Genomic DNA, 26,387 nt, shown 5'->3' with positions numbered 1-26,387 from the left:
CGCTGCAAGAAGGCGACCCTGAGGAGCTTGGCAGGGAGAAGTGACCGATAAGGTGAATGTGTATGCAAAGGTGTGTGGGCTGGGGAAGAGGTGTGTGATTGACCCAACTCCATCTGAGGCGGTCCCTGAGGTGCCCCCACGTAGGGTCAATGTGCTGCAGGCCACTTAGTCCCTGCTCTGAGGTGGCCCGGACCAGGTGTCCTGAAAGCAGCCTGGGGGCAGCGGCCAAGGCCGCGCACTGAAGCGAGGAGGGGGCGGAGCTGAAGGAGGGGACAGGGTTTCACGAACAAAGAGGAGGGCGGAGAGAGGCTGTCCCGAAGGCTCCGCGAATAGTACGATCCCGGGCCACTTACCCCGGTTTCGCGAGCCCTCCCCGACTTTGGCGCAAAGTTGCGACCTCCTGGCGACGCCCACTCGACCAGCCAAGGTTGCAAGAGCAGTGGCCCCAAGACTGCAATCCAGTACTTCCAAGGCCCGCGAAGGGCGGGGCCTTCGTTAGGGGCGTGGCCGTCAAAATTGAATTTCCCCAATAGGGCACGAGGGTGGGCGGGACCCTCCCCGGAATTGGCTGGCGCGGGGACTCGGGGCGGGGTCCTCGGGGCTGCTGGCGCGGCTGGACAGGCGGTGCTAGCAGAATCCCAGGGACGGTTGCTGAGCGGGCCTGGGATCGCGGTCGCGGCGCCTTCCGCCTGACCGCTCCTAGTCGTCCATCTGTTGGATCCCGAACGACCTAACCTGAGCCCGCGCGGGACGGGCGGATCAGACGAAGAGGTGGGTGTGCGGAGTCTCCGGGTGGCAGCAGGACCCCCGACGGGTTCGAGGGTGGCACCCAGATATGTGGACTCCCAGGGTTTTGGGACCCTCAGACCTGGGAGCTCCCACCCACCTACGGGGGCGCTAAGCCACGGGGTAAAAGTTCTGAGACCTGGGGTAAAGACGCTCACGGATCTCCAGGAGGCTCCACGACCTCCAGGAGTGTAAGTCTATGGGGGCAGAAACCCTGAGGAAGCTCCTACGTTCCTCTGAGGCCCCTCACAACCTTTGGGGACCCCACACTGTGTGACAGGGAGCCATGGGACTGGCGTGAAGCAGCGGCGAGAATTCCTGCGGAGAAAGAGACCTCCCTGGGAATTCTAGATTCTGCATTAGGGACCCCTGCCCCTCAAAAGACGTGGGGGAACTCAGAGTGTCCACAGAACCTAAGTCTGGTGACTGCTCATGAAGGACCCCAGCAGAGGGAGTTTGGGAGGTTGCCACCTGTCTGAGACTACAGGGATGGGGAAGCAAGCAGCGACTTGAGCAGGCAGAGTCCCACGAACCCCAAGTGTGTGGACTAGGACACCCCCAGACCCATTCACCGGATGAGGTGACTCGAAAAGTGACTGTTCTGGGGAGGGGGAAGGGATGACTGCGGGATGAATCAGCGGGAGCAGACGCAATCCTGGGGCCATTTCAGGATTCAACTTACAGCACACAACCATACAGTAACTGAGCACCTCTGGTGTGTCAGGCCATGGGCCCTGGAGATTCCAGAAAGAGGTTAGGGCTGCAGGAGGAAGAAAAGAGTTACACTGGGAAGCTGGGTCAGGATTTAGGGGGCCATTTTGAGAGACAGTAATAGGGCAAGAGAGAGTGTCCTGAGCCCCTGAGGGCACTTTGGAAGGGGACTTCAGAAGCTAGAGGTAGCCAAGATTAAATCCATTCCCTGCCCTCTGGGTCTCTGGGATCCTCCTTCCCCCACGACAATCCTCTGGCCCTCTCCAATCCTGTTTTTCGAAGTCCAGGAGCTGGGCGGATCAGTTTCTGAAGGCTCTTCCAGCTACGGAACTGAATTCTAAGTGTGGGAATTGGCAGGAGGAGCTGGGTGTCCAGACACTTGGTTTCATAGAGTCAGGGAAACTGGCATCGGGGGAGGGCAGGAAGGGGAGGAGTGGAGAGGGGTGTGAGCAGAGGGCTGTCCTCAAGAATTGGAAGACAGGATGTTACCTCCAGTGGCTTAAGTTACCTGGGGAAGTGAGAGTGGCCAGAGCAGCAAGGACTTGGGTATGGGCTTAGTCCATAGCCAGAGGCTGAGCTTTTGGGATGACTGGGGGCTGGGCAGGCCCTGGGGATGGGTGGGTGGGGCAGGAAGCCTTGGAGTGTGGCGGGCACCCCCTGGTGGTAAGCACAGCTTGAGTGGGCCTTGCTGGGCCCTGGCTTCACAATCCAGATCCCTAATCTCCCTGTTTGATGCTTAGATACGGCGAGGGCCCAGCTAAGGCCACACAGCAAGGTAGCGGTCCAGGTGACTGGAACTAAGGGCTTCTCCTCTTGGTTCGTTGAGTTTTTCAGCACACACTACTGAGGGAAGAAGGCACCTCCCAGCCAGGAGTGACATCACAGATAAGAAGGATGGGACAGCAATGGATGATCATGGGTTAGAGGGGGAAACTGAGGCACAAGAGCCCAAGTGCCTATGGTTTCTAGAGGCCTCCGCAGGCCTGACTCATGTCTATCCCCTGCAGAATTTCCTGCGCTGGCGTCAGGTGCCAGAGGCACTGGGGAACTCACCGGGAAGGGACGGACGGAGCTAGGGGCCAGCAAGATGGCGGACGAAACCTTAGCTGGGCTGGATGAGGGAGCCCTGCGGAAGCTGGTAAGTGGTCCCATCATCTCTACTATGAGGACAGACAAGCCAGGCCGGAGAGGCAGGGTCTGTCCAGGATACCGCTCAGCTGACAAGAGGAGGTGATGGGGGAGGGGCCGGGGGAGGGCTCAAGGAAACAGGGCTAGGCCTGTTCCGCGTGGCCGATGCAGAGGTTCTGGTGGCATGTGCCCGTCCATGCCAGGTGCTGAGGTTGTTCCTCCCAGCCCCCCAGTGCCACCACCTGTTTAAACAGTAACTGGTGAGGACTTGCCCATGTGCAGCCACAGGTGTGGGGAGGCTGGATTTGCCTCTCCCAAACAACAGCCTGGGCAGTATCCACCCCTGGAGGCTGGCCCAATGATAACAGTAGCAGCAATGATTAATAATACGCCAGGGCATAGCAGGGAGCAGGCTGGGCGGCTAAGCACACCATCTCGCAGAATGGCCACAGCAGCTCCAAGAGCCAGGAGAACACTGTGGCTCGGAGACGTGACATCACCTGCCCAGGGACACCCAGCTAGGAAAAGGATTAGTCAGGAGAGGTTCATGGGAGACCAAGAGACCTGGATAAGTCAAGGCCAGAAAAGCTCATCAAGGCAGGCCTTGGGGACCCTCAGGAGCTCTGTGACTTTTAATCTGTCATTTCCCACTCTGAGCCTGTTTCTCTATCTGTAAAATGGGAGGTGGGGGCAATGTGTGTGAACATAGTACCTAGGTCCTTCAGTTGGCATGAGGATGGAATGAGGCATGGGCCCAGATCTTGGTGTGGAAAAAGATGGGGCCCCTCCATCCCCTTTCCCTAGCTTCTTCTTGCAGCCCCTCCCCCAACATCCGTACCATGCACAGTGAGGCAGCGGGGCAATGGAGCAGGGCAAGTATGTGCCCACCGGCAAGGGCAGAGAGCGGTGAAACAGGAGAAGGGGCCAGAGCCCCACCCCCTCAGCCCCTGACCCATGTCCAGGGGGTAAATTAAAGATTTACTTTCCCTGGGAGAAGGCAAATGATCCACCCCACCCCCATTCCATTTCTTTGGAGGCAGGGGCTGGAGCCAGCCAGCTCAGCCGTCACTGGGCAGTGCCCAGTCACCGCCATCATCTACCCAAAGCACTCGGCCTGGAACAGCACCTCACACGCTGGGTGTCTGCCACCGCCACAGGCGGCTGTGTGCAACCTGAAGGAGACGGGCTTCCAAAGGCTCCCACCGTGTCAGCTCGACTCCCCGGCAGGAAGCCAGAATCCTAACGTGGGTAGTGGAGAGAAAGCCAGGTCTCCGCGCATCCCCATCTCTAGGGGTCCGCCCAGGCTCAGGGCTCTCCAGCCGCCACCCCCACTCCATGCAGGCTTGGGTACTGGAAAAAGGGTTTCAGAGAAGCTGGATTGTTGGCTGTAGGCCGCCCATCCCCGATCCCCTCCCTGGGAGAGGACTAGCAAAACCTCGCCCCTCATCTCGGACCCCGAACCCCGCCTCCCCTTTCCCCAGATCCTTCCCATTCCGGGACCGGGCCCTCCGCGGCCAGGCACCCGCCATTACTGCGCCCCAGCGCCGCCGAGGGTCCCGCCCCGCGCGCGCCGGCCTCGTGGCAGGAACGGGGGGCGTCCCGAGCTGGGCTCCTCCCCGCGGGGCCGGGCCTTATAAGGGAAAAGTTGACCCGCGCCCCAGCGTCGGGCCGATTTGGGGAACCCGTGACGCCCTTCGGACCTCGGCTCCCGCACATGCCTGCGAACTCGGAGCGGGGCTGTGCGGGAAGGGGGCACCTGGGGCCACGAACACCACGTGCGCCTCCGCCACACACCCGGACGCCCTCCGCCTCGGTCCCGCGTTGGAGATGGGGCACTGACACTAGCTGGGTGACCTGCGGAAGCTGCTTAAGTCCGCGAAGCCTGGGTTTCCTCTCCGTAGCCGGGGATGTTAAAGCAGGCGGTGGCGGGGGGCTTCCTGTCTGGCTGGCTCCAGGCGGGGCGCCTCTGGCGGGGCTGCTTGGGAGAGGCGTGGGCGGTGCTGGCGGCCGCGGTTGAGCGGCCCGCGTGCCGTCAGCGCCCTCTGGCGAGACCTCGCTTCGCTGCCGGCCGGTCCCCCTTCCGTACCTGGAGGAGCCGGCACTGAGCGAATGCCTGCCAAGTCTCCTCCGTGGTACTGGTGGGGACAGGGAGACGCCGGGGCTCAGTCGCCCCCAGCAGAGTACAAAGTACCCGGAGGCCCAGCCCCCCGGGAGGAGGAAGCACCCTCTTTCCTCCCGGGAGAATTTCACCGGGCAGTTTCGGAAACCGCCCCATCTCCTTCCCTTTCCCCCGGCGGACAATGGCGCTTTGTACTTCCTTCCCTCCCAACAACAGCTCCCTCCACTCAGGGCGGTGGGGCCGGGGAGGGCGGGGAACGCTGGACACACAGCAGGGACACTGTGGGCGGACCTTTGTCTCCCAAGCCCTAAGGGAAGGGTCATGCGCGAGGGTGACCAGTGGGGTGGGGCTGTCCGTTCCCCAGCCCTGCCCCACCCACGTGGAGGATCTCACAGAGGCTCCCATTTTCCAGATGGGGATGCTGAGGCTCCCAGGGGTGGGCAGAAGTTCCCACACCAGCCTTTCTTCAAGGATGAGAACCCCATCTCAGGATTCCAGGGGGCTGGGAAGGGGAACCCAGGAGACAAAGGGCTAAGGCTCATTGCATCTCTGAGCCTCTTTACCCTCTGCACAGGAGGGGCTGCATCAGCTGCCCCCCGCCCCCCAGGCCCCGAAAATCCTTGCTTACCACAGAGGGCTTGGGGCCTGAGTCAAGTCAGGACTGGGGGTGGAGAGGTGAGCCTCATTCTCCACCCCCTCCCACATAATAGGCTCCCTTAAACCCCAGGGCATCTCTAGTCCAGGCTGGAGGGGGTCCCCAGTGTAGTACGAGGGTTCTCAAGATACTCACCATAGCAGACAGACAACAGTCACAGAGCTATCCTCAGCCCAGGGAAGGCCCCAGAGTCACGGAAACCTGGGTTCAAACCCTAGCTCAGATCACCTCTCCCTGAGCCTCAGTGTTCTCATCTGTCAAATGGGAGTAATAGAGTGCCCAGGGCTTCTGTGAAGTTAGAACAGGTACAGGGCTCAGCACAGGATCTGGCACACAGGTGCTCAGTAAACGTTATAGATGCCTCTGGGGATCCTGTCCTCACTTACCTCACTTTTCTCTTCTCTCCTCTTGTCTGGCTCTGGAATCAACCATACACAGCTCTGTAAGGTGGGGGACCCCGAGTCACCTCCCCTATCCCCGCCCACTGCCCCGAAGGGGGACCATTGTTCCATTTGACAAGTGAGAAAGCCAAAACCAGAAAAGTTGAGGATATGATTCTGACCACCCAACCGAGATCAGCTGGGGCTGGAGCCAGCTGGGGGGCCCTGTCCTGAGCCTCCAGGGACCCTCCCATAGCTCCTCGGGATGTGAAGACTGAAGGTCCCCGGGGGGCTCTTGTCACTTGTCTCTGCTCTCTTCAGACTGGTACAAGTGAGCTCATGGCTAAGCGGGGCCCCCCACACTCCCCACTGAAACCTCCCCCGCTCCCACCTGACTCCCCCAGAGAGCAGAAAGGAATGATGGCAGAGGAGGCAGAAGAGGCATGGCAGTAGTGTTCCCAGGCCTGTCCCTTGGGGGCGGGCGAGGGGGGCCGGTGTGGACAGAGGAAATCACTGTGTTTATACTTGCTCCCACCTGGCGCAGACCCCACCCTGGAGGCTTATCTCTGCCATTATCGTCCTCAGGGCCCTAAGCCAGTCCACTCTCCCCTCTCCCACAGAGGCTCCGTGGGGGGGATGGGGGTGGGGGCAATAGGACTGGCTGACCGCCCAGAGAAGGTGCCCTTTCCTGGACCTGGTTAGACCAGTCACCTTCTATTTGCCAGGGAGGGACAGGATGGGCCGAGAAGCTGGTAGGAGCACCTGTCCCCATGGGTGCCCTCTCTAGGGCCCTGGCTAGACCCTAGTGCAGCTGTCTTATCTGTCTGGGGAGTTGGCCCTCGCATTACGGGCACCAGCCCGGTTGCCTCTTTAATGGTGGCTGGAGCTGGACCAGTGTAGAGAGAAAAACAGCCCCCGGCCAGGCGGGGAGCTCTGACTCCTGACAGCCTGCTCCTGCCTCAGTTTTCCCATCTGTTCAATATGGACGAGGCTGCCACCCGTTAGCAAGGCTGTGGTGCTCCGCAACCGTCAGAGTCTCCCTTGCTCACAGCTGGACTTCAGCAGCCCAAATCACCCTTCCCTGCCCAGGGACACTGTTAGGGGCCCTTAGGATGGCCTCTCTCCTCCTCCATGAATGACTCTGTGGCTCTCGGGGTTCGATGAAGGGCTCTGAGAGGCAGGAGTTGAGTCACAGGAAGGAGTGCCTGACTTGGCATCTGGTTCAGGTGGGTGGGATGCCGGCTGCCCAGTCCATGCATGGTGGGCTGTCCAGAAGCCCTGGCTGTGATCCGGGTCTCCCCTGAGACCAGGTTTGGGTGGGCGGGCAGGCACGTGACGGGCTTGGGGCAGAGGGAGCCGAGACAGACCACTCATTGTGCCCCAGGCCGAGCCGTGGGCGGCTGGTTGCCCGCCCTCCGCCCCTGGCAGCCAAAATGACTTGCCCCCTGCCCCCCCCCCCCCACCGCCTCCGCCTGTCCTGCAGTTGGAGGTCACGGCGGATCTGGCAGAGCGGCGGCGCATCCGCTCGGCCATCCGGGAGCTGCAGCGGCAGGAGCTGGAACGCGAGGAGGAGGCCCTGGCATCCAAGCGCTTCCGCGCCGAGCGGCAGGACAACAAGGAGAACTGGCTACAGTGAGTGTCTGTGGGGAGTGGACATGCAAGCGGGACTGGATGTGCCAGGGCTCAGCGCGTGCTGTGCGGGCAGGCCTGAGCCAGGTGCCTGCTGCCCATCTGGGTGCGCACGGCAGCATGGGCACACATTTGGAGCAGCACACAGGGATGTTTGCGGGCGTGGGCCACGTGCCTGGCCACACCCGTGTGGTATTAGTGCTCAGGTCCCTGGGCGTGCATGTGCCGGCGTGTATCCAGAGGGCGTGCGCAGCTACCTGCCCCTCTGCCGAGGTTCCGGGTACCCTGTCCTGGCCTCCACCCTCAGCCCACATCCTCCAGGACTCGGCCCTGGCCGCGGAGGTGACCAGTCATGGTGTCCCCGCAGCTCCCAGCAGCGGGAGGCTGAGCAGCGGGCTGCTCTGGCACGGCTGGCAGGACGGCTGGAGTCCATGAACGATGTGGAGGAGCTGACTGCACTGGTGAGTCCTGGGCCAGGGGCAAGGGAGGGGACTGGGCCAGTGAAGACCTGGACTCACAGCCCAACACCTGAGGCCCACCCCTCACCCACAGCTGCGGGGCGCCGCGGAGTACGAGGAGCGCAAGCTGATCCGAGCCGCCATCCGCCGCGTGCGGGCCCAGGAGATCGAGGGTACGCGCCCGCCCTGTCCCCACCCCGGCCCCGCTGCACGCTGCCCTCAGCGACCCCTCCACCCCCGCCCCCCCGACCCCCGGCCTCTCACCTGACGCTTCTCCCTTCCCTTCCAGCCGCCACGTTAGCTGGAAGGTTGTACAGCGGGCGTCCCAACAGTGGCTCAAGAGAGGACAGCCAGGCGCGGGCAGCACACAGGCTGGAGCCGTGTGAGGTAAGGGGCGTGGGCGAGGTCCTGGGCCCAGCGATGCCAGCACCACAGAGCGCCTGTGTGTCTTTCACTGTTTCGGGGGGGTGCCCAGCTTGTGTTTGGGGAATACTGGGGCTCTAATCTCAGGCCTCTGCCCCACTCTCCCAGGCAAGCTCTGGTGACATGTCCCCACTCCAGAGTTCGCCTCTACCCAGGCCTTCCCAGCAAAACCAGCTTATCTGCACTGCTCCCAGGCTCCTGTCTGTCTCCCATCACCACCCTGCTGGCCTCCCTGCTCCCAGGCCCACCTCCCACCCCACACTAGCCATCCAGCCTCCGCTCAGCAGACCAGGATCTCCCTGAAATGCAAATCAGACCTGGGCTCCGGCCCAGCTTAGACCGTCCGTGGCTGCCCCTCCTGCTCCAGACAGTTCATATCCTTACCTTGGCTCATCAGATCCTCCTTCAGGCCCCAGCTGTTTGCAGGGTCTGTTCTCCAGGGCGTGTGGGTGAGAGGTCAGGCCCAGTAGAGGCCACTGGGTCCCTCGACCTGGCAGGACTGCCCCCTAGTGTTAGCTGCTCAGTCGTGTCCAACTCTGCGAACCTGTGGACTGTAGCCCGCCAGGCTCCTCTGTCCATGGGATTTTCCAGGCAAGAATACCAGAGTGGGTAGCCATTCCCTCCTCCAGGGGATCTTCCCAACCCAGGAATCGAACCCGCGTCTCCCGCATTGCAGGCAGATTCTTCACCACTGCGCCACCGCGAAGCCCCCTACCCCACGGGTTAACCAGGTTGAGGCCAGGGATCAGGGGTCTCCAATCCAGGAATCTGTTAAGTCTGGGAGTCCCCAGTAGGTCTCCTGCTGTCCCCAACCCCTGGCATCAGCATCTGGTGCTCTCTGAACTTCCTGTGGCCAGGCAGTGCCAAGAGGTGGGAAGTGAGGATCAGAGGCCGCCTGTGGTGCGCCAGCGACCACGCTTGTGCAGGTGCACTTGCAGGAAGCCATGCCCAGCCCCGCTGCTTTGCATGCCCTGCCCGGGGCGCTGCCAGCCTAGGGAGCTTTGGCCGCATCCTGTGGGCCTCCCGCAGGTGCCAAAGCCAGAGGAACAGAAGCAGGAGGTGGAGGTCCCAGAGCCAACCCCGACTCCCAGCAGCACCAGCCGGGATGTGACCACGGTGACTCTCCTGCTGCGTGCCCCGCCCGGGGACACACCCAGCCCACCTGCCTCAGCCGACGGTTCGCCCACCACTACCTCTCCTGAGCCTCCGCTGGAGCCTGCGGAGGAGGCCGCGTGCCCTGCCCCCGAGGCTCTGGGCAGTCCCGAGCCTCCCCTCAGCCCGCCCAGGGTCGCCAGCCCTGAGCCCCAGGAGCCTCCAGCCACCCCCAGCACAGACGGGCAGGTGGTCGACAAGGTGAGTCGGGATGAGGGGCGGGGTTGCCAAGCAGGTGAGCTCCCGGGTCTGGGAGTCAGGCCCCTGCCCACACCGTGTCTCCCCTGCAGCTCCCACCCAGCCCCACGGAGCCCCCTGCCGCACAAGGCCCCACCAAAGGTCGCTCCAACACAAAGAGGGCAGGTGAGGGTTCCGGCAGCAGAGACAGCGCGGGCCTCCCCTTCCCTGCCTGCAAAATGGGTTGTGGTGCCTGGACGGCTCCAGCACCCTCGGGTCCAGGCCCTCTCTGACACTGCCTCCTCCCACTACCCCTGAGGTGTCCCCGCCCCCCGCCCGGCCCACTCCCCCCCACCCATGGCCTGAGGCTCTCCTGCAGCCTTGAAAGGCAACGGGCCTCAGGCACATTCTTCTCCCCAATAAGGGAGTGCACCCATCTCCCAGCTGGAGCTGTGGGCAGTGCTGGCCAGGGGAGTGTCCCCCTTCCCCATCGGCAGGGAGGATCTGGGCACCCTTCCTCTGGCCCAAGCCTAGCCCCAGCCCCTGGGAGTGTCCAAGTCATCATGGGGTCAGACCGGGAGCGGGAGGAGGGGCCTGTGAGAGAGAGAGACGCAGCTGAGCAGGAAGCCGGGAGCTGTGGGAGTTGCAGGGTGGGCTGGTAGGCTGAGGGAGTGTGGAAGAAAGGACTGCAAGAGGTGGTCCCCACCGTCCACTCTCCTTTCTCTGCCCCCCCACATGGCCGCTACCGCCTCCCCGCGCTGCCAGACCTGGCTGACCCTCGTCCCTGCCAACGCTCCCTGTCTGTGCTCAGCCCCCGCCAGCCAGCCCAGAACCGAGGTACTTGCCTGCTTCCCCCAGCCCTGGGCTCTGGGCAGTGCCTGCCCCAGCCAACCACTGACGGCCTGCCCCGTCCCGTCTAGAACCCACCCCCCTCGCCAGCGGACCTTCCCCGTTCCAGCGGGCGGGCTCTGTCCGGGACCGCGTGCGCAAGTTCACATCCGACTCTCCTACGGCCACTGGGCTCCAGGAAGGCCCACCCCGCGCGGCCCTCGGTCCCTCGACCCCTGCCAGGCTCCCAGGCCCCTCCCACACCAGCACCACCCCTGCCGCCGCCTCCTCCTCCTCCAGTGGCCCCTCCTCGCGCGGAACAGCCCGGCCCCTGGCCCAGCTTCAGAGCTGCCCCCGGGAGGAGGGCCCCAGGGGGCGGGGCTTGGCCGTCAGGTCCCTTGAAAACAGAGCAGGGGGGCCCGTGGCCCGCTCAGAGGAGGCCAGCGCCCCGCTGCCCGTGGCTGTGGGCACCGCCGAGCCAGGGGCCAGTATGAAGACCACATTCACCATCGAGATCAAGGATGGCCGGGGCCAGGCCTCCACAGGCCGGGTGCTGCTGCCCACGGGCACCCAGAGGGCAGGTAGGCCTCCCCGCTGCCTCCCCACTGCCGGGGATGCCCGTCTGTGGCCGCCCAGCTCCACACACAGAACATGTACTGTGGCCAGGGCTCAGGGTGTCTCCAGAGGGTGCGCTGGGAACCAGGGGCGCCATCAGCCTGGACAGGCAATCGCCCCCACCCCACCTGATCCTGACGGTCGTCCTTCTCCCCCTCCAGAACTGACGCTGGGGCTGCGGGCGCCCCCCACCCTCCTTAGCCCCAGCAGTGGGGGCAAGAGCACCATCACCCATATCAGCAGCCCTGGGAACCTAGCCCGGCTGGGCAGTGTGACTCACGTCACCAGCTTCAGCCCTGCCTCCCTGGGTAGCCGAGGAGGCTGCAGCATAAAGGTGAGCCCTTCCTCCTCACCCCACCAGCCTCCCCATCATCCGCCTCATGTGGACGGCTTCCGGGTGTTAGGGCTTGCCGGGCCCCTCCCCTACTGCACACGCGGGAAACTGAGGCCCAGAGGAGGTGCCCACAGCCCACAACCAGTTGGTGGCAGAGCTAAGGCCAGACCCTCGCCAATCAGCCACTAAGCATATCGGAAGCTCACTGCGTACCGGCCGCAAGCTTCCCACGTGATGATCTCTGGTCCCTCCTCCAGAATTGGCCAGTGCATTCCTCATGAACGGATAGGAAAACTGAGGGCAGGGAAGTTGGTGAGGGCTTGCCCCGCCACCCCCCCACCCCCATCCTGTAGCCGCCTCAGGGGCCCTGCTCCGACCCTGCGCTGGACCTCAGCCCCGAGGTGCAGAGCCGCTCATCTGCTCATCCAAGATCAGCCTGGCCCTTTGGGAGACTGGAGATTAGCGGTTGCCATCTGCGTCAGCATCTCGGGGGAGGGGAGACTGGGCTGAAGCACCGATGGGGGCACAGGCAGGGGGTGCCAGTCAGGTGAGGCAGCAGCCTAGCAGGTGCCGCGGGAACTGAATCCGCTGCACCCTTCCATTATTCATCCTGGAGCCCAGCATCAGCTGGCTGGAAGCTCTGCGGGGAAAGGAATCCCCAGCGAGCCACCCAGCTGCTCAGGTAATGGCCTCAGTGCTGCTCCAGAGACTGAGTGGGACTTCAAAGTGAGAGGGAACAGAGCCAGCTTTAGGGGTGACAGGGAGAGGGCGGGGGCAGGAAGCACCCTTCCCCTCCCAGGTTGGCACTTAAACCACTCTCTGCCAAGGAGGTGAGGACAGGGTGGCTGAGGCCCTGGGAGTGATGGGAGGCACCACAAGGGGCCTGGGGTCTGAGACCACTAATTGGCCTCAGCATCCCCCTCCAGAACCAAAGGGAGGCAGATGGTGCGCCTGGGATGCACCTGCTCAAAGCTGTGGCTGGATCTGAGCACCAGAGGCCAGCAGAGGACATTTATCTCAGGGACCAGGCACTCGCCACAGCAGATTGTGGGAAGTCCTGGCCCCCACCTGCTCGAGGCTTTCTAAAAGGGCACGGCATGAGGGCAGAGCAGAGGATGCAGGCTTCTGGAGCCTGGCAGGCTGGGTCCTCTTGGCTCATGCACCCGGGGGCCCTGACAGGCCCGTGCCTTGCTCCCTCCCTCCGTCTCCCCACCCACGGGGCATAGGCAGTCCTTCAGCACCTGGGCAGCCTTGCTGTGCCGCCCGTCTGCCATCTCTGCAGGGCCAGGGCCAGGCCTGGCGGTCCGCCTGCTTGGGCAGGCCGCCCCTCCCCCCACACCCCCCCTCCAGAGGGAGCCCAGAATAGGTTTCTATTTGGGCTACAGCCCCAGCTGGCGGGCGGCGGGCCGGGAGGCCAGCAGGGGCGGGGCAGGCCCGCTGCCCTTGCCTGCGCCCTCAGGACCAGCTGCAAAGCCTGAGTCGGCCAGCCAGGAGCGGCGACTGTCCCCAGCACTGTCCCCGGCGCCATCCCACTGCACAGCCCCCCACCAGCACCATGCCTGGGGTCCCGGGGCCAGGCTCGGAGCTGGCCGCAGCCCTCGAGGAGCGACTGGGCCGGGCCTTGGAGGAGCTGCGGGCGGTGGCTGAGGCAGGTCGGGCGGCGGTGACCCAGGCTGCCGAAGCAGCAGCCTCGGCCGTGGAGCCCGTGGCCCGGGCAGCCGAAGAGCTGCGGGCGGAGACGGCCGCGCTGAGCCGGCGGCTGGACGCGCTGGGCAGGCAGGTGGAGGTGCTGAGCCTGCGGCTGGGGGTCCCGCTGGCGCCCGACCTTGAGCCCGAGCTGGAGCCCAGTGAGCTGCTCCTGGCCGCCGCGGACCCCGAGGCCCTGTTCCAGGCGGCCGAGGATGCCGGGACCCCCGTGGCCCACCCGCCTGCCTTCAGCACCCGCCGCCGCTCCTCTGCCGGCCCTGCCCACAGCGCCAGCCTCGTAAGTCCCCGTGGACTGGCGGGAGGGGATGGTTTTGAGCCAGGCTCGGCCTTTGCCGAAGGACCTTGGGTGTGCCACCACCTGCTCTGAGCCTCAGTTTCCCTGTCTGTACAGGGTACTGCGGCGCCAGTGCTCCAAGGCTCAGGCGAGATGGTGCCATGCCCTTGGCCCTGAGGCACGCGTGGCGGCTGCCCTGGCAGCCCCTGGCCGGGGCCCAGCCCCCAGCCCCACCCCCACTCCCTGCCCCCGCCAGGCTGAGCCTCCCCGAAGCAGCTGCCTCCTCGTCTCTCCTTACCCTTACCGCAGACCAAGGGGCCCTGCCAGGAGGGGATGGGGCTGTGATGGCTGGGCGGGGGGCTTGTCTGCATGGGATCTGGGGAGATGCCCTGGGATGGGTAGCGGGCTAGGTTGGGGCTGCAGAGGCCCCTGAGGGGGTGACGTGCTGGGGGAGGGGAGCAGGGGCGAACTCCAGAGAGGACTTGGCTCTGGGCAGCCCTGGTCAGACACCTGGTCAGGAGCCTGTGGGCCTTGGTCCAGCTCCCTCACCGTGTGGAGGGGGGACACGTGCTGCCTGGGCATTGGCCCAGGAGGACCCAGGCTTTGGGTACGGGCAGGACAGGGCACAGCCTGCCTGGGAGGGGGCTGGGAATGAAGCGGCAGAAGGAACTCAGTTTCAGGGGTTAGGCTTCAGCTCAGACCCCGGGCCGCGTCACACTTCCAGAAAGACTGGGGACAAGTCCCACAGCTGCCCTGAGCCTCAGCTTTCCCTTCTGTTAAAATACCCAGTGTTCACACAGTGCTCACTACTGAATGGAAATCGCCATTATCGCCACCCTCAATTGCATCACGACAGTTCTGGGTGCACGGGAAGCCCAACGACAAAGCTCTCAGTGCCTTGTCCCTGAGCCTCACACCAGCGTGGCCATCCTTGGGCAGGTGGTCCAGCTGCTAGTGGTATTTCAAAGGCTGTGCCAGTAGCCCCAGGGCCTGGTCTCCTGTCCTTTGGCGGCACAGTTGGTTTCATCTGCAGCCCTGCTTGTAACCCATGCCCTTGCCCCTCTCCGCAGATGGAGCCGGAGCCAGCAGAGCCCCCCTCTGTAGCAGTGGAGGTGGCCAATGGCGCCGAGCAGACCCGAGTGGACAAGGCACCAGGGAGCCGGAGCTCGCTGAGCGCCGAGGAGCTGACGGCCATCGAGGATGAGAGCGTCCTGGACAAGATGGTATGGCCGAATCTAGTGGACTTGGGGGGGGGCGGGGGGCCGGGGCAGGCAGGCACCAGGTGGGCAATGATGGGGGCTCTGTCTGCAGCTGGATCAGACTACGGACTTTGAGGAGCGGAAGCTCATCCGGGCTGCACTGCGTGAGCTCCGACAGAGGAAGAGAGGTAGAGAGCCCAGTGCCCCCACCCCGCCCCCAGGTCCAGCTGCCCCCCTCACTGGGGTCCATTCATGGACACTCCAGCTCAGTAACGCCCTCCCCAGCGTCTTCTCTAGACTCAGCTTCACCTTTTCTGGACCCGGCTCTTTCCTGGCCTCCTTCCTCTGGATCCAGCGGTTCTGTTTTCTAGATGCTTCTCTCCTGCTTCCCAGACCCAGAGCCAGCTTCTCTTCTCCCTCCTAGACCCTGGTTACTCTCTCCCCCAGCAACTCCTGCTTGGATCCAGTTGCTTCTCCAAGTTCTGTCAACTGCTCCTTCCCTGAATCCAGATACTTCTCCTTCCAGCTGCTTCTCTCTCCTCAAGGTCCACCGATGACCACCTTGGGCTCTGCCTCCTTCCCGGGGCACAGCTACATTCCCCCCCGGACCCAGCTATTCTTTCTTCCAGCTTCTAGTCTCATTTACTTCTCCAGATTCTTTCAGTCACTCCCTCTCTGGATCTAGCTGCTTCCTGCAGGGCCCACACATGGCTGGCCAGCCTTTATGCCCACCCACCTGCTGCTTCTCTAGGCCCAGTTACCCCCTCTGCCAGCTTCTCTCCCAACTCCCCTGTCCCTGGATCAAATGACTTCTCAGCTACCTCCAATGACTCCGTCCGTGGACTTCTCTAGCTGCTCTTCTCCTCGCTAAGACCTATTTGAAGGCCCCCACAGCTGCTGCCCTCCGTGGACCCTGCTACTCCCTCCCTTAACTGGAGATACTCCCTCCCAGACTCAGCTACTCATTCACACAGACACTCCCTTCTTGGATCCACATACTCTCACCCTTCAAGTTCAGCTATTCCTCATTTCTGAGTGCACCGCACACCCCCATTCCGTCCCGGGTCATAGCTCCCCCCGCCCGCCGCAGCTACTCCCAGAGAGGGCCCTTGCCCCCCGTGTCTTCAGTGTTGCTAACGAGTTGCCCTCCACCCCATCTGTGTGCCCCGTGTGCCCGTGCATATGTGCTGTGTGGGCGATGGTGACCTTTCTGGGGCATGCGTGGGACCATCCCCCACCCAGATCAGCGGGACAAGGACCGAGAACGGCGGCTGCAAGAGGCCCGGGCCCGGCCAGGGGAGGGCCGCGGCAACACGACAACCAAGACCACCACTCGGCACAGCCAGCAGACGGCCGACGGCTCCGCCGTCAGCACAGTCACCAAGACCGAGCGGCTCGTCCAATCCAGTAAGGGGCCAAGCCGGGCTCAGGACGGGATCGCATCCCCCGCACGGCCCCGCCAGCCCGCCGCTCACACCCTTCCTCTCACCCCTGCCCATGCAGATGACGGCACACGGACGGCCCGCACCACCACAGTGGAGTCAAGTTTTGTGAGGCGCTCAGAGAGTAAGGCCACCGGGCGTCTCCGCGTGCCTGCCTGCCAGCCCACCTCCTCAGGCTCTTCCTCGAACTGTCACTCCGAACTTTCGTCTGTGTGTCTCTCTGTCCAGCCGTCACTTTCTCTTCTCTGCCTGTGGCTCCCTGCATCCCTCCGCCAGCCTCCCGCCCCGTCTCCCAGCCCGGGACCTCACTGTGCTCCCCTTTCCTTCTCCTGCAGATGGTGGTGGCAGCACCATGATGCAAACTAAGACCTTCTCCTCTTCATCATCCAAGAAGATGGGCAGGTGAGCACAGGTACCTGCTCCCAGACCATGGGGGAGTCAGTGCCCCACGGGACCTCGTGGCATGCCCATTCTACAGATGGGTAGAGCAAGGTGTTGGGAGATGTTGGGCACACAGCCAGAGAGGGGTAGAGTGAGAATCAGAACACTCCTGCTTGCCTTGCCATTTCACGTAATTCTCAACCATGCCAAATCGTTGGGGGAGGCCACCGATTTGCTGGGGGTCTTAGAGAGGCCTCCCCAGCACACTGAGCTACTTTGCAGTGTCTGCAGACCACGTCCCATGTCACAGAGAGCATCTTTCCATCTTAACCCCGTGGAGGAGGGGTACGCCTATGTTACAGAGGATGTTGGGGCAGGTAGGGTCAAGAATTCAGGCTGGGTACTGCAGGGGTCCAGAGACTCTGCGTCAGAGACCTGTGTTCAAGTCCTTACACTGGCCCCGCTCCCTGTGCCCTCTGAAATCTGAGGCCACAGGCCTCCATTTCCTCATCTTCAGTGGAAGTGGTAAGCCCACCCTAACCCTTGTGAAATTTAAAATGACACGTAGAAAGAGCTCAAGAGACACGAGCTGTTATTACTGTTACCATTACTGTTAGCACATTGGTGGTCATTATTAGTTGATAGTGCCCGGAATGGGAACACACCTGTAACCTGAGGAGATAGTGAGCCTTGGAAGAGAACTCCCCAGGGGCCAAGTCTGTTGAAAAGAGCTTGGCTCCTACTTTCTATTCCTTTGAGCCTCAGTCTACTCTGTAAAATGCGTGTGATGGGAGCCCCTCTGTTGCTGGCCGGCATTGCCGGTGGTGGAGATACCGCAAGAGAGTAGGGTCTGGAGCGTGACTAGCCCTTGGCGAGTCGTGGTCGAGGCACAGGAGCGGCTCCCCTGGGCCCTAACAGTCGCTTACCCACCCCTCAGTATCTTCGACCGGGAGGATGAGGCCAGCCCACGGTCTGGCAGCCTAGCGGCGCTGGAAAAACGCCAGGCAGAAAAGAAGAAAGAGCTGATGAAGGCGCAAAGCCTGCCCAAAACCTCAGCGTCCCAGGCGCGCAAGGCTATGATTGAGAAGTTGGAGAAGGAAGGCGCGGCAGGGTGAGCCGCAGTGGGCGGGGCGGGGCCTAGTGACTGCATGGGGCGGGGCCTGGGCTCTGGTGGGCGGGGCCTAGTGACTGTATGGGGCGGGGGTCTGGGCTCTGGTGGGCGGGGCCTAGTGACCACACGGGGCGGGGTCTGGGCTCTGGTGGGCGGGGCGTGAAGGTAAAGGTGGGCGGATGGAGAAGGTGCCCACTATAACCTGGCTGCCGACCTGGCTCCTGCAGCAGCCCAGGCGGACCCCGCGCGGCTGTGCAGCGCTCCACCAGCTTCGGGGTCCCCAACGCCAACAGCATCAAGCAGATGTTGCTAGACTGGTGCCGAGCCAAGACGCGTGGCTACGAGGTGAGCCCTAGGAGGCCAGGTGGCCCAGTGAGGGCCTCCCCACCCCCATGTGCCCCCCAGCTGCAGCTGTACCCTTCACAGCCACCGTGTCCGGCAGGGACGATGGGAATTCCTCTTCTGTGACACGCAACAGGCCGTGTGTGTGTGTGTGTGTGTGTGTGTGTTAGTCGTTCAATCGTGTCTGACTCTTTGTGATCCCAAGAACTGTAGCCTTCCAGGCTCCTCTGTCCATGGGATTCTCCAGGCAAGAGTACTGGAGTGGGGTGCCATTCCCTTCTCCAGGGGCTCTTCCTGACCCAGGGATTGAACCCGGATCTCCCGCATTGCAGGCAGATTCTTTACCATCTGAGCCACCGGGGAAGCCTCATAACATGCCCTAGATTCCCCTAGATTCCCGAATAAGTGATTAAAGTGGCAGGGCCTAGAGAGGGCCCTTGGATGGTGGGCAGGGTTCAGGACCAGACCCCACTCTTGGAGTCTTCCCCCTCATTGCTCTGTCAATGCACTGGGTAAATGTCTATACATCAGGGAAAGAGTGACGAGGGCATGACCATGGCCTCAGCTGGGTGGTGCTGGGCCTCTTGGTCAGTCTGGCCCACTAAGTAGCAGATACAGGAGTTAACAAACAGTGGGAGGAGGCACTGCCCACCTACTGTGCAACCTTGGGCAAGCTCCAGAGCCTCTCTGAGCTCAGCTGCCCTATATCTGGAATGCCAAAACACCAGCGGGTGGAGGGCATAGGGGCGCTGACCAGTCCTCCCACCACCCATAGCATGTGGACATCCAGAACTTCTCCTCGAGTTGGAGTGACGGGATGGCCTTCTGTGCCCTGGTGCACAACTTCTTCCCCGAGGCTTTCGACTATGGGCAGCTCAGCCCACAGAACCGGCGTCAGAACTTCGAGGTGGCCTTCTCATCCGCCGAGTAAGTGTGGTTGTCGGCACCTTGCTGGTGTCGGCCGGGCGTCTGGGGCTGGGCGATCTGCGCCAGGCCCAGCCGCTTCGAGGCTCCATGGAGCCGGCCAGGCCCACTGTTATTCAGCAGCTGAGACCACCCCCCTTCCCCAGAAAGCCCCCGTCCTCTTCCACCCCACCCACCTGCTGCTGAGCGTGCCAGGTGCCCGCCGGAATGAAGGAGCCAGAGGCCCACCTACCAGCCCGGGCCAAGGCCCACCAGGTGGCCCTGTCCGTATCCCCTCCATCCTCCGTCTGCCCCCTTCTCCCTCTCTCTCTGCCCTTTCTCTGTCCTGCTTTCCTCCCACTATCACCAGAGCTTCCTGCTCCCACGGGATCCCGGCTGGAGATTCCAAAAGGAGGCTCCTGGCCCGGGCACCGTGCCCGCCCAGCCTATATAGGTGTTGCCAGAGGCTTATATAGGACTTCCGCAAGCCCTCCACTTTGGAATCATTGCCCCGTCTGCGCACCTCACCCTCAGCACCCTCCTCCACCTGTCTCTCTTCCTCTCCCTCTCTCTTTCTGGTTCCCCCCAGATTTCTTCCTCCTCCTCCCCCCCTCCACCTCCTCTCACGCCTTCCTCACCCCCTCCCTGGGGCACAGCCCTCCTCTCCAACCCCGGCGCCAATGCCATCGCCCCCACCCCCCGTTCCCTCCCGCTTGCCCCGAGAGTTCTCTGCACCTGTGACTGATCTGGCCCCCACCCCTGTCTGCATCGCACACCATTAGTGAACGGGTAGTGAGCGGCACGTCCACGGTGGGGAGGGGGCATGCGGGAGGCTGGCAGACTGCGGCACCGAGAACGTAACTGAACTCATGTCTCTGTGTGTGTGTGTATGTGTGTGTCTCTGTTCTCCTCCCCGCTGTCTTCTCTGCCTCTTCCCCCCACCCCGCTGCCCCGCTCGGGCCCGCCCCCCCGCCCCTTCCCGGCCCCCTACCCTCCCCAGGACCCATGCGGACTGCCCGCAGCTCCTGGACACAGAGGACATGGTGCGGCTTCGAGAGCCCGACTGGAAGTGCGTGTACACGTACATCCAGGAGTTCTACCGCTGTCTGGTCCAGAAGGGGCTGGTAAAAACCAAAAAGTCCTAACCTCTGCTCGGGGCCCCACGGTGAGGAACGCCGCCTTGCTCGCCTGCCCTGTTAACGCTGGATCTGCTCGATGGGGGCACAGAGAGAAGCCGGGGAGGTCGGGGCTGGGGGGGAAGCTGAGGGGCCCTGAGAAGAGCGAGAAGGAGCCAGACACAACCTGATCTTCTGGTTGCTCAGTACCTTGCAGATGAGACCATTCTCAATAGGCAGTGATGACCAAGATGGGCAGGACTGAGCTGGAGGAAGCCCGGGAGGCCATGGAATCCCAGCGGGGAGGCACCCGACCCATCCAGCGGGGTCTAGGACAGCTCGCTGAAAAAAGTGCACACTAAGCTGGCATCAGAATACCAAGTTCAGGCTAAAGGAGGGAGAGGAAGTCCCGGGCAGAGGGGTCAGCCAAGTGCCCAGGGGTGGGGTTGAGGGACGTGGAGGGCATGGCACACCCAAGCAGGGAAGGATGTTTGTTTAGTCTGGGTGTGAGGGGGAGGAAGGGGTCATATTCAGGAGTCTGAACTTCCTTCTGAAGACAAGAGTCGTAAAAGTTCTTCAAACAGAGAAGGGACGTAGGTAGCATTTTAGAACAATCTTGGTGAGGCCTGGATGAAGGACAGGGAGGGAGAGGATGAACTAACCAGCTAGAGAAGCTTAACTAGAGAGATAGGAGTTTTGATGGATCCACTGTGGAAGGAGGAGGGTCCCAGGCCTCCAGCTAGTGCACTGGGGGGTTGGTTGTGCCATGCTCCAAGGTGAGAGGCTCAGGAGCAAGGCCAGTTTAACAGGAAGATGTTTCCGGTGGAGGTCCCGGATCCCCAAACCAGCCGTGGCATTTCTGGTCACCTCACATCAGGGCCACAGTAGAGAATGCGTATCTTGAGCTTACTGCCCCTTACAGAGCAGGAGCTCAGAGAAGAGAAGAGAGATGTGGACTTAAAAAGAGTGTGCCAGGGGATGGTAGGTCAGAGCCGGGGCCGGAAACGGGAACTCCAAACTCCCCACCTTGTGGCTCTTTTCCTGGCCCCATCCCTTTTCCCACCCGTTTTGTAGAGAGAAGAAAAGACAACAGGTCCAGAGGGAGGAAAGGGATTGCCTGAAGCAATGTGAATCAGGGACAGAGCTCGCAATGCACCCAGATGCCCCTCGGGGCCTGGAGCCATTGTGAGGGGCCACCGCCACATGCACACATAGATTCAAAGAAGCCGTGCAGGTGAGGGGAGGATGGGCATGGTGCTGTCTCCAGGTCATATATGGACTTAGGAGCTGCTGCCCAGCAGGCCAGCCTGAAGGGAGAGGGGCCCAGTCCGGCCCCGTTCCAGTTGGAAAGTGTGACTCAGCCGTGCTGTTGTTTGGATTGCCTGGTGTTTGGCCTGTCACTGGGGCAGCCAGAGCCCTGTGCCGTGAGCCCCAGTGTAAACAATGGCTTTATAAGGTCTCCAGGGAAGACACCAGAGGTGGGAGGGAGCTCCACGATGGGAAAGGCCAGGATACCTGGGGAGATAACCGCAGCTGGTAGAAGCTACAGAGAGGGGCTGCCTCTTCACCACAGTACAGCTGGAACAGGCCCAGTCCGGGGCAGAGACGACCCCCAAGGCACATAGCACGTCAGCAAGAGTCAGGAACCTCTCACTCATTCTCGGTGCTTCCAAGGACTCAAATGAGGCAAAGAATGACTATGCTGTTGCTGTAAAGATGGGGAAACTGAGTCACGGGACAGGGTTTGCTCTAGCTTCCACAGCTGGCCGGGAGTAGAGCCTACACTGAAACGGGTTCCCTGCTTTCCTGGCTTCTTCCCTGAAGGAGTCCTGGAGAGATGAGAGTGGGCCCTGGCCCTTACATGGTTTGACCTTGAGGGTCTGACCTTGAAGGCACAAGATGGCAGGTAGTCCTGGGCCCTTGGGTGTCTTGGGAACAGGAACAATTCCTTTCCTTATGCCCTCCCTGCCAAAGGAAACTCACTTCACAACAGTGACAGTGTTAACTGTAACTGTATGCCAGGTGTGGCACATGGGAGGGAGGCAGGAGAGGTCTGGCTCCAGGAAGGGAGGGGAAATGGAGCCAGGGAACACACTCTATCTCTGAGCCCTGGGGCTGCCAGTTATTTAGTAGCTGCAGCCCACTCCCCTCAGAGTGGGGAGAGGGCTCCTGCGATATGGAAGGAAGGGGGCCCCAGGCAGGTGCCAACATCCAGGGCTGGAGGCCTGGATCACATCAGGCCCAGTCCCGCACCTACTAAGCTGCGGAGCTGGAAACAAATGACTGTTCTGTGAGCTTCCCTGGTAGCTCAGCTGGTAAAGAATTAGCCTGCAATGCAGGAGACCCTGGTTCGATTTCTTGGTCAGAAAGATCCGCTGGAGAAGGGATAGGCTACCCACTCCAGTATTCTTGGGCTTCCCTGGTGGTTCAGCTGGTAAAGAACACACCGGCAATGCGGGAGACCTGGGTTCAATCCCTGGGTTGGGAAGACCCCCTGGAGGATGGTCAGCAGTGTGTCCTGGCCCCGAGGGTGATGCTAATGGTCCAGTGTGTACTGACTGGGACACTCATCTGCGCCCCCCTGTTAAAGAACTGCCTCCCACACATACATACACCTCCCTGGCCTCCATCTCACACAGCAGGCATGTCCCTTGAGGCAGATGGGGGTTCCCAAGCTGCTCTAGAGGAGGTCCCAGGCCAGGGAGCTGGCAGATAATCCAGGGTTCAGAAGGTCACTGGAGTGGTCCTGGATGCAGAGAAGGATTTGAGGCCCTTTGGGTACCACGGTCCAACTGAAAGGCTTTGCCAGCTAGAGTGTACCTTTGAGAGTGAGAAGGAGGCGGCCCGCCAGAGATAAGTGGGCGGGGTCTGAAGTCAGGACCTCCCCAGGGTTAGGGGTTGAGACCTCAACCTTGCTGTAGGTCCCCGGGGCCTGGACATTGGAGATGGGGCAGGGATCTCCTCTTTCGCCTCCATTTGCCTGGCCTTGCTCCCTACCAGGGTGCCTCCAGGCGTGGGTGGGTGGGGCCTGGGGTTTCCGCCTTCCTAGAAGGCTTTCCCCCCATTCAATCGATCAGGAGTCGAATTTATGGAAGACCCGCAGGCTGCGGCACTGGAAAGACCTTCGAGTAGAGGGGTCGCCGCAGGAAGTGGGGCCGGCGCTGACAATCACTCCTGTGCCCCCTCCCGGCAGGATGCTGGTGGACTGCGTACCCCTGGTGGAGGTGGAGGACATGATGATCATGGGCAAGAAGCCCGACCCCAAGTGCGTTTTCACCTACGTGCAATCGCTCTACAACCACCTGCGGCGCCACGAGCTGCGCCTGCGCGGCAAGAATGTCTAGCTTCCCCGCCGCCGCCCGCACGGCCGCCCGCGGCAAGCAGCGCCCACCATCCAGGCACCGTCCCCTCCCTGTGCGCCTGCCCACCGCTGCCCTGTCTGTCGCGGCACCTTCCCACGCAAACACGCAGCGTTTTGATAAATTATTGGTTTTCAACGGCCCGGATTTCTCTCTGCCTCCCTTGGGGGGTTGGATGGAGGGTGGCCGGGCAAGGTGTGCCCACGTCCCTACTCAGGCAGCTGGGAATGCGAGGTCTCCCAGAGGGTATTCGGGGAGGTCTTATTCCTCCCCCGCCGCAGCAAAGAAAGAATCGAGTCTCAGTTAAGGCGGAAGGGGATTTAGTGGAGTTGGGGAGGGAAGAGAGAGGGGTTAGGAGGGACCCCCCCAATTCCATCCGTGCTGGCTCGGGGACGGGGCGTCGGCCCTCAACGAGGGAGGTGCTCCCGGGCCGCTGAGCGCTTCATTCTGTCCCCAGGGCTCAGGCGGGGGGGGTGGGGGAGTGCGGCGCCCCCAGACCTACAGGTCTGCGTGGTCAGGAGCGCCTCCGGCGGGCCTAGCGGGCGCCCGAAGGTACTCCGGGGGCACAGGCTCATCGGGCGACGCCTTGCGGTAGAAGCCGAGCTCCTGCACCAGCGCGTTGATCTCCTCGCGGGTCATGTCGCTGAGTGGAATTCGCTGAAGCCGAGGAGGGGCGGGGTCAGGGTGCCGGGCCCCGCCTCCCACCCCGCCTCCCCCCGCCCCCCGGCCCGCCTCCCCGGGCCTCACCTCCAGTTCCTCGAAGCGGTGGCCCAGCAGCACGAGCTCTGGGTCGGCCCCGGGCAGGTGTTTCATCACCAGGTTGTGGCTGCAGACTGTGTTAAGGCGAATAGTGGTGGGCAGAGGCAGCTGGGGTCTCCCGGGGGCCTTGTCGATGTGGACACTACTTGGTCTGCCCGGGTGGGGCAGGGATCCTCACTTACACGTGAGGAAATTACGGTTCAAAGAAAGCGGCCTCCTCCCTGTTCTTGGGTTTGCGCCGGTCATACCTAATAATTTTCTTTTGCCAAACCAAGACCACCTCGGAATTCGCGGGGCAGCTCACTCTCAATCAGCCCCACTTGTCAGATGAAAACCATTCATCATCTCTCTCGGTGAAGTCACGTGGAAGGAAATTCTGGAGGATCCCTCCCTCTCCTCCCTCCCCCAGAACAGAAGGAGGATACTAGAGTGGGATGTCCTGGGTGACGAAGGCCTTCACCTGCGGAGGAACCAGAGCAACAGGTCCCAACCCCCTCCAGGTACCAACACTGAAGCCCAGTGTCAGACAGAAAGTCAGGTGCAGGCTCCCGACTCCCAGCCCAGGGACCCTCCCCCATCCAGTCATTGGGACCATGCTGCCCACCTCTCAGGAGGCTCAAGGAGGACAGAGCTGGGGACCCCTTCCTTCAAACTCACCTCCTTCAGGCGATTAAGCTGTCATCCTCCGCATGTCTGGAGGGGAACAAAATGGGATCGGTCAGGAGCCTCTCACATCTACCCTCACCCCCATTTTACCCTCATCCCCCAGCTGGGCTGGGTCAGGCTGTGGATTGCTCCCTGGAACAGAGGTTCACAAGATGTGGAGATGGAGGCAGAAGGGAAACTCTGCAGAGAGGGAAGCTGAGGCCTAACCACACCAGAGGACAAGAGGAGCAAAGCCAGAGGCCTGAGGGGCACCTACCAGCCTCGGAGCTCTTGCCTGCACATCTTACTGGATGTGTGCTAAAGTCACTTCAGTCCTGTCCGACTCTGCAACCCTGTGGACTGTAGCCCGCCAGGCCCCTCTGTCCATAGGATTCTCCAGGCAAGGATACTGGAGTGGGCTGTGATTCCCTTCTCCAGGGGATCCTCCCAACCCAGGGATGGAACCCTCATCTCTTGCGTCTCCTGCATTGGCAGGCAGATTATTTACCACTAGCTCCAGGCTCACCCACCCCCAATGCCCAAGAGAAATGAACACCCTACTCCCCTCAGGCAGTAGAGACCTGGGCCTGGCTTGTGGCCCCAAGAACCTCAGGGTGGAGGCCGATCACAAGGAAACATCTCAGAACTTCCCTGGGAGGCCCCATTAGAGACGCCTGCCATCTGGTTCCTACCTCACCCCACGTGGAGCTGGCCCTCCCTGCCACTTGTGGCCTAGCCCTACAGACCATCTGGTTGCTTCCCCAAGGGGCACCTCCCTGTACTCCCTGAAGGGGAGCTAGCTCCCAACAGGAGTCCAGACCCTAGGACTACCATTCTTGTCCTCCTCAGTCCTTTTTTCTCCTCCCCCTCAACCCCCCACCGCCTTCCCCCCCTTTTTTTTCAGGGAGAAACCCAAAGCCCAGAGAGGGTCTGTGACGATCCGAGTCACACAACCAGACAGGGACTTTGGCGGGGCACTCCCTGGCAGGGGAGGGTGGAGGGATTCCTGAGGAACAAGTGTTGGTAAGGCAGTGAGGCAGTTCCCAGCCCCCTGCCCCGCGTGGCAGGGAAGCTCCCAGAAGGTCATCCCTCCCCTCCGGGGAAAGGGAGAGAGACCAACCGGAACTGGGGTGGGGAGGAATTCCAGGAAAAAAGACGGGGGAGGATGGGAAGTTGGGCTCCAGAGGGCAGATTTGGGAGAGTCACTAGCCAGAAGTTAGGGGACAGAGCCAGTGTGTCTGGGGCCCGTTGTCCGGCCAGACGGGGCGCTAGGGAGGGGTTCAGATTTCCAGGCCGCAAGATCGGGTGTCTGGGGCATCCACAGTGGGTGCTGGGGCGTTCTGGGTCTGGGAAGCGGGAGGGACAGTCCCGGCTCCGAGGGGAACGAGGGAGTCGGGAAAGTCCTGTGCCAGAACGGGCAGTGATTGCAAAGGTAAGGAGTCACGGGGTTTAGGGGCGGTGGTCCCTAGGCTGGGGGGCCGCCGCACTCACCTCTACCCGGGCTCGGGCCAGGCCTTGTAGACGGTTCCAGTCGGGCCGGAAGGTGGTGGTGGCAGCCGCGACTGCCGCGAGGAGGAGCAGCAGGGGCGGCGGAGGCAGCAGGAGGTGCATTGAAACCCGGCCGAAGATGATCCGCAAGCTGGAGGTGAACCGCCCGGCCACTGCGCCACGTCTGGCCCGGAGAGCTGGCCGGGTCCCCGCTGGAGGTCCCGCCCCGTTAGGGGCCACGCCTCCTGCTCTCGGTCTCCGCCCAGG

General features: G+C 62.3%; 2 protein-coding genes and 1 long non-coding RNA gene across 11 annotated transcripts; 1 reads left to right on the top strand and 2 right to left on the bottom strand.

Annotated features, from left to right (window-relative positions):
* The first annotated feature begins 391 nt into the window (after nt 1-391).
* On the top strand, nt 392-23,370 carry SMTN (smoothelin). 7 transcript variants are annotated; one of them, XM_043436150.1, is made up of 20 exons: nt 394-771; nt 2,505-2,635; nt 7,263-7,411; nt 7,730-7,869; nt 7,961-8,039; nt 8,156-8,253; nt 9,319-9,642; nt 9,732-9,804; nt 10,384-10,455; nt 10,539-11,027; nt 11,223-11,395; nt 14,447-14,599; nt 14,688-14,763; nt 15,818-15,982; nt 16,079-16,141; nt 16,353-16,419; nt 17,336-17,509; nt 17,737-17,854; nt 18,627-18,778; nt 19,755-19,919. In XM_043436150.1, the coding sequence occupies exons 2-20, from the start codon at nt 2,613-2,615 to the stop codon at nt 19,897-19,899; spliced, it is 2,733 nt and encodes a 910-aa protein (XP_043292085.1). In that variant the 5' UTR covers nt 394-771; nt 2,505-2,612; the 3' UTR covers nt 19,900-19,919. The 7 variants fall into 7 exon arrangements, with proteins under 7 accessions (XP_043292121.1, XP_043292085.1, XP_043292102.1 ...); XM_043436167.1 differs by having other exon boundaries at nt 397-771; nt 7,776-7,869; XM_043436140.1 differs by lacking the exon at nt 19,755-19,919 and adding an exon at nt 23,063-23,370 and having other exon boundaries at nt 402-771.
* Nucleotides 4,583-8,812, bottom strand: LOC122420766. Of its 3 annotated transcripts, none has more exons than XR_006263370.1 (5): nt 8,674-8,812; nt 5,786-5,817; nt 5,535-5,687; nt 5,124-5,246; nt 4,583-4,711 (listed from the first exon to the last, which is right to left on the bottom strand). It is a non-coding gene; the product is annotated as an uncharacterized LOC122420766 (long non-coding RNA). The 3 variants fall into 3 exon arrangements; XR_006263374.1 differs by lacking the exon at nt 8,674-8,812 and adding an exon at nt 8,131-8,177; XR_006263372.1 differs by lacking the exon at nt 8,674-8,812 and adding an exon at nt 7,666-7,804.
* Nucleotides 23,371-23,531: 161 nt separating the features above from the next.
* On the bottom strand, nt 23,532-26,387 carry SELENOM (selenoprotein M). The gene is made up of 5 exons (XM_043436208.1): nt 26,124-26,387; nt 24,645-24,680; nt 24,413-24,447; nt 23,976-24,054; nt 23,532-23,885 (listed from the first exon to the last, which is right to left on the bottom strand). Exons 1-5 carry the CDS (start codon nt 26,241-26,243, stop codon nt 23,727-23,729), a joined length of 429 nt encoding a protein of 142 aa, XP_043292143.1. The 5' UTR covers nt 26,244-26,387; the 3' UTR covers nt 23,532-23,726.

This window comes from Cervus canadensis, chromosome 1, assembly GCF_019320065.1.
Source record: "Cervus canadensis isolate Bull #8, Minnesota chromosome 1, ASM1932006v1, whole genome shotgun sequence".
In the NCBI taxonomy this organism is placed as follows: Eukaryota; Metazoa; Chordata; class Mammalia; order Artiodactyla; family Cervidae; genus Cervus; species Cervus canadensis.
This window is presented reverse-complemented; position numbering and strand designations above follow the sequence as displayed.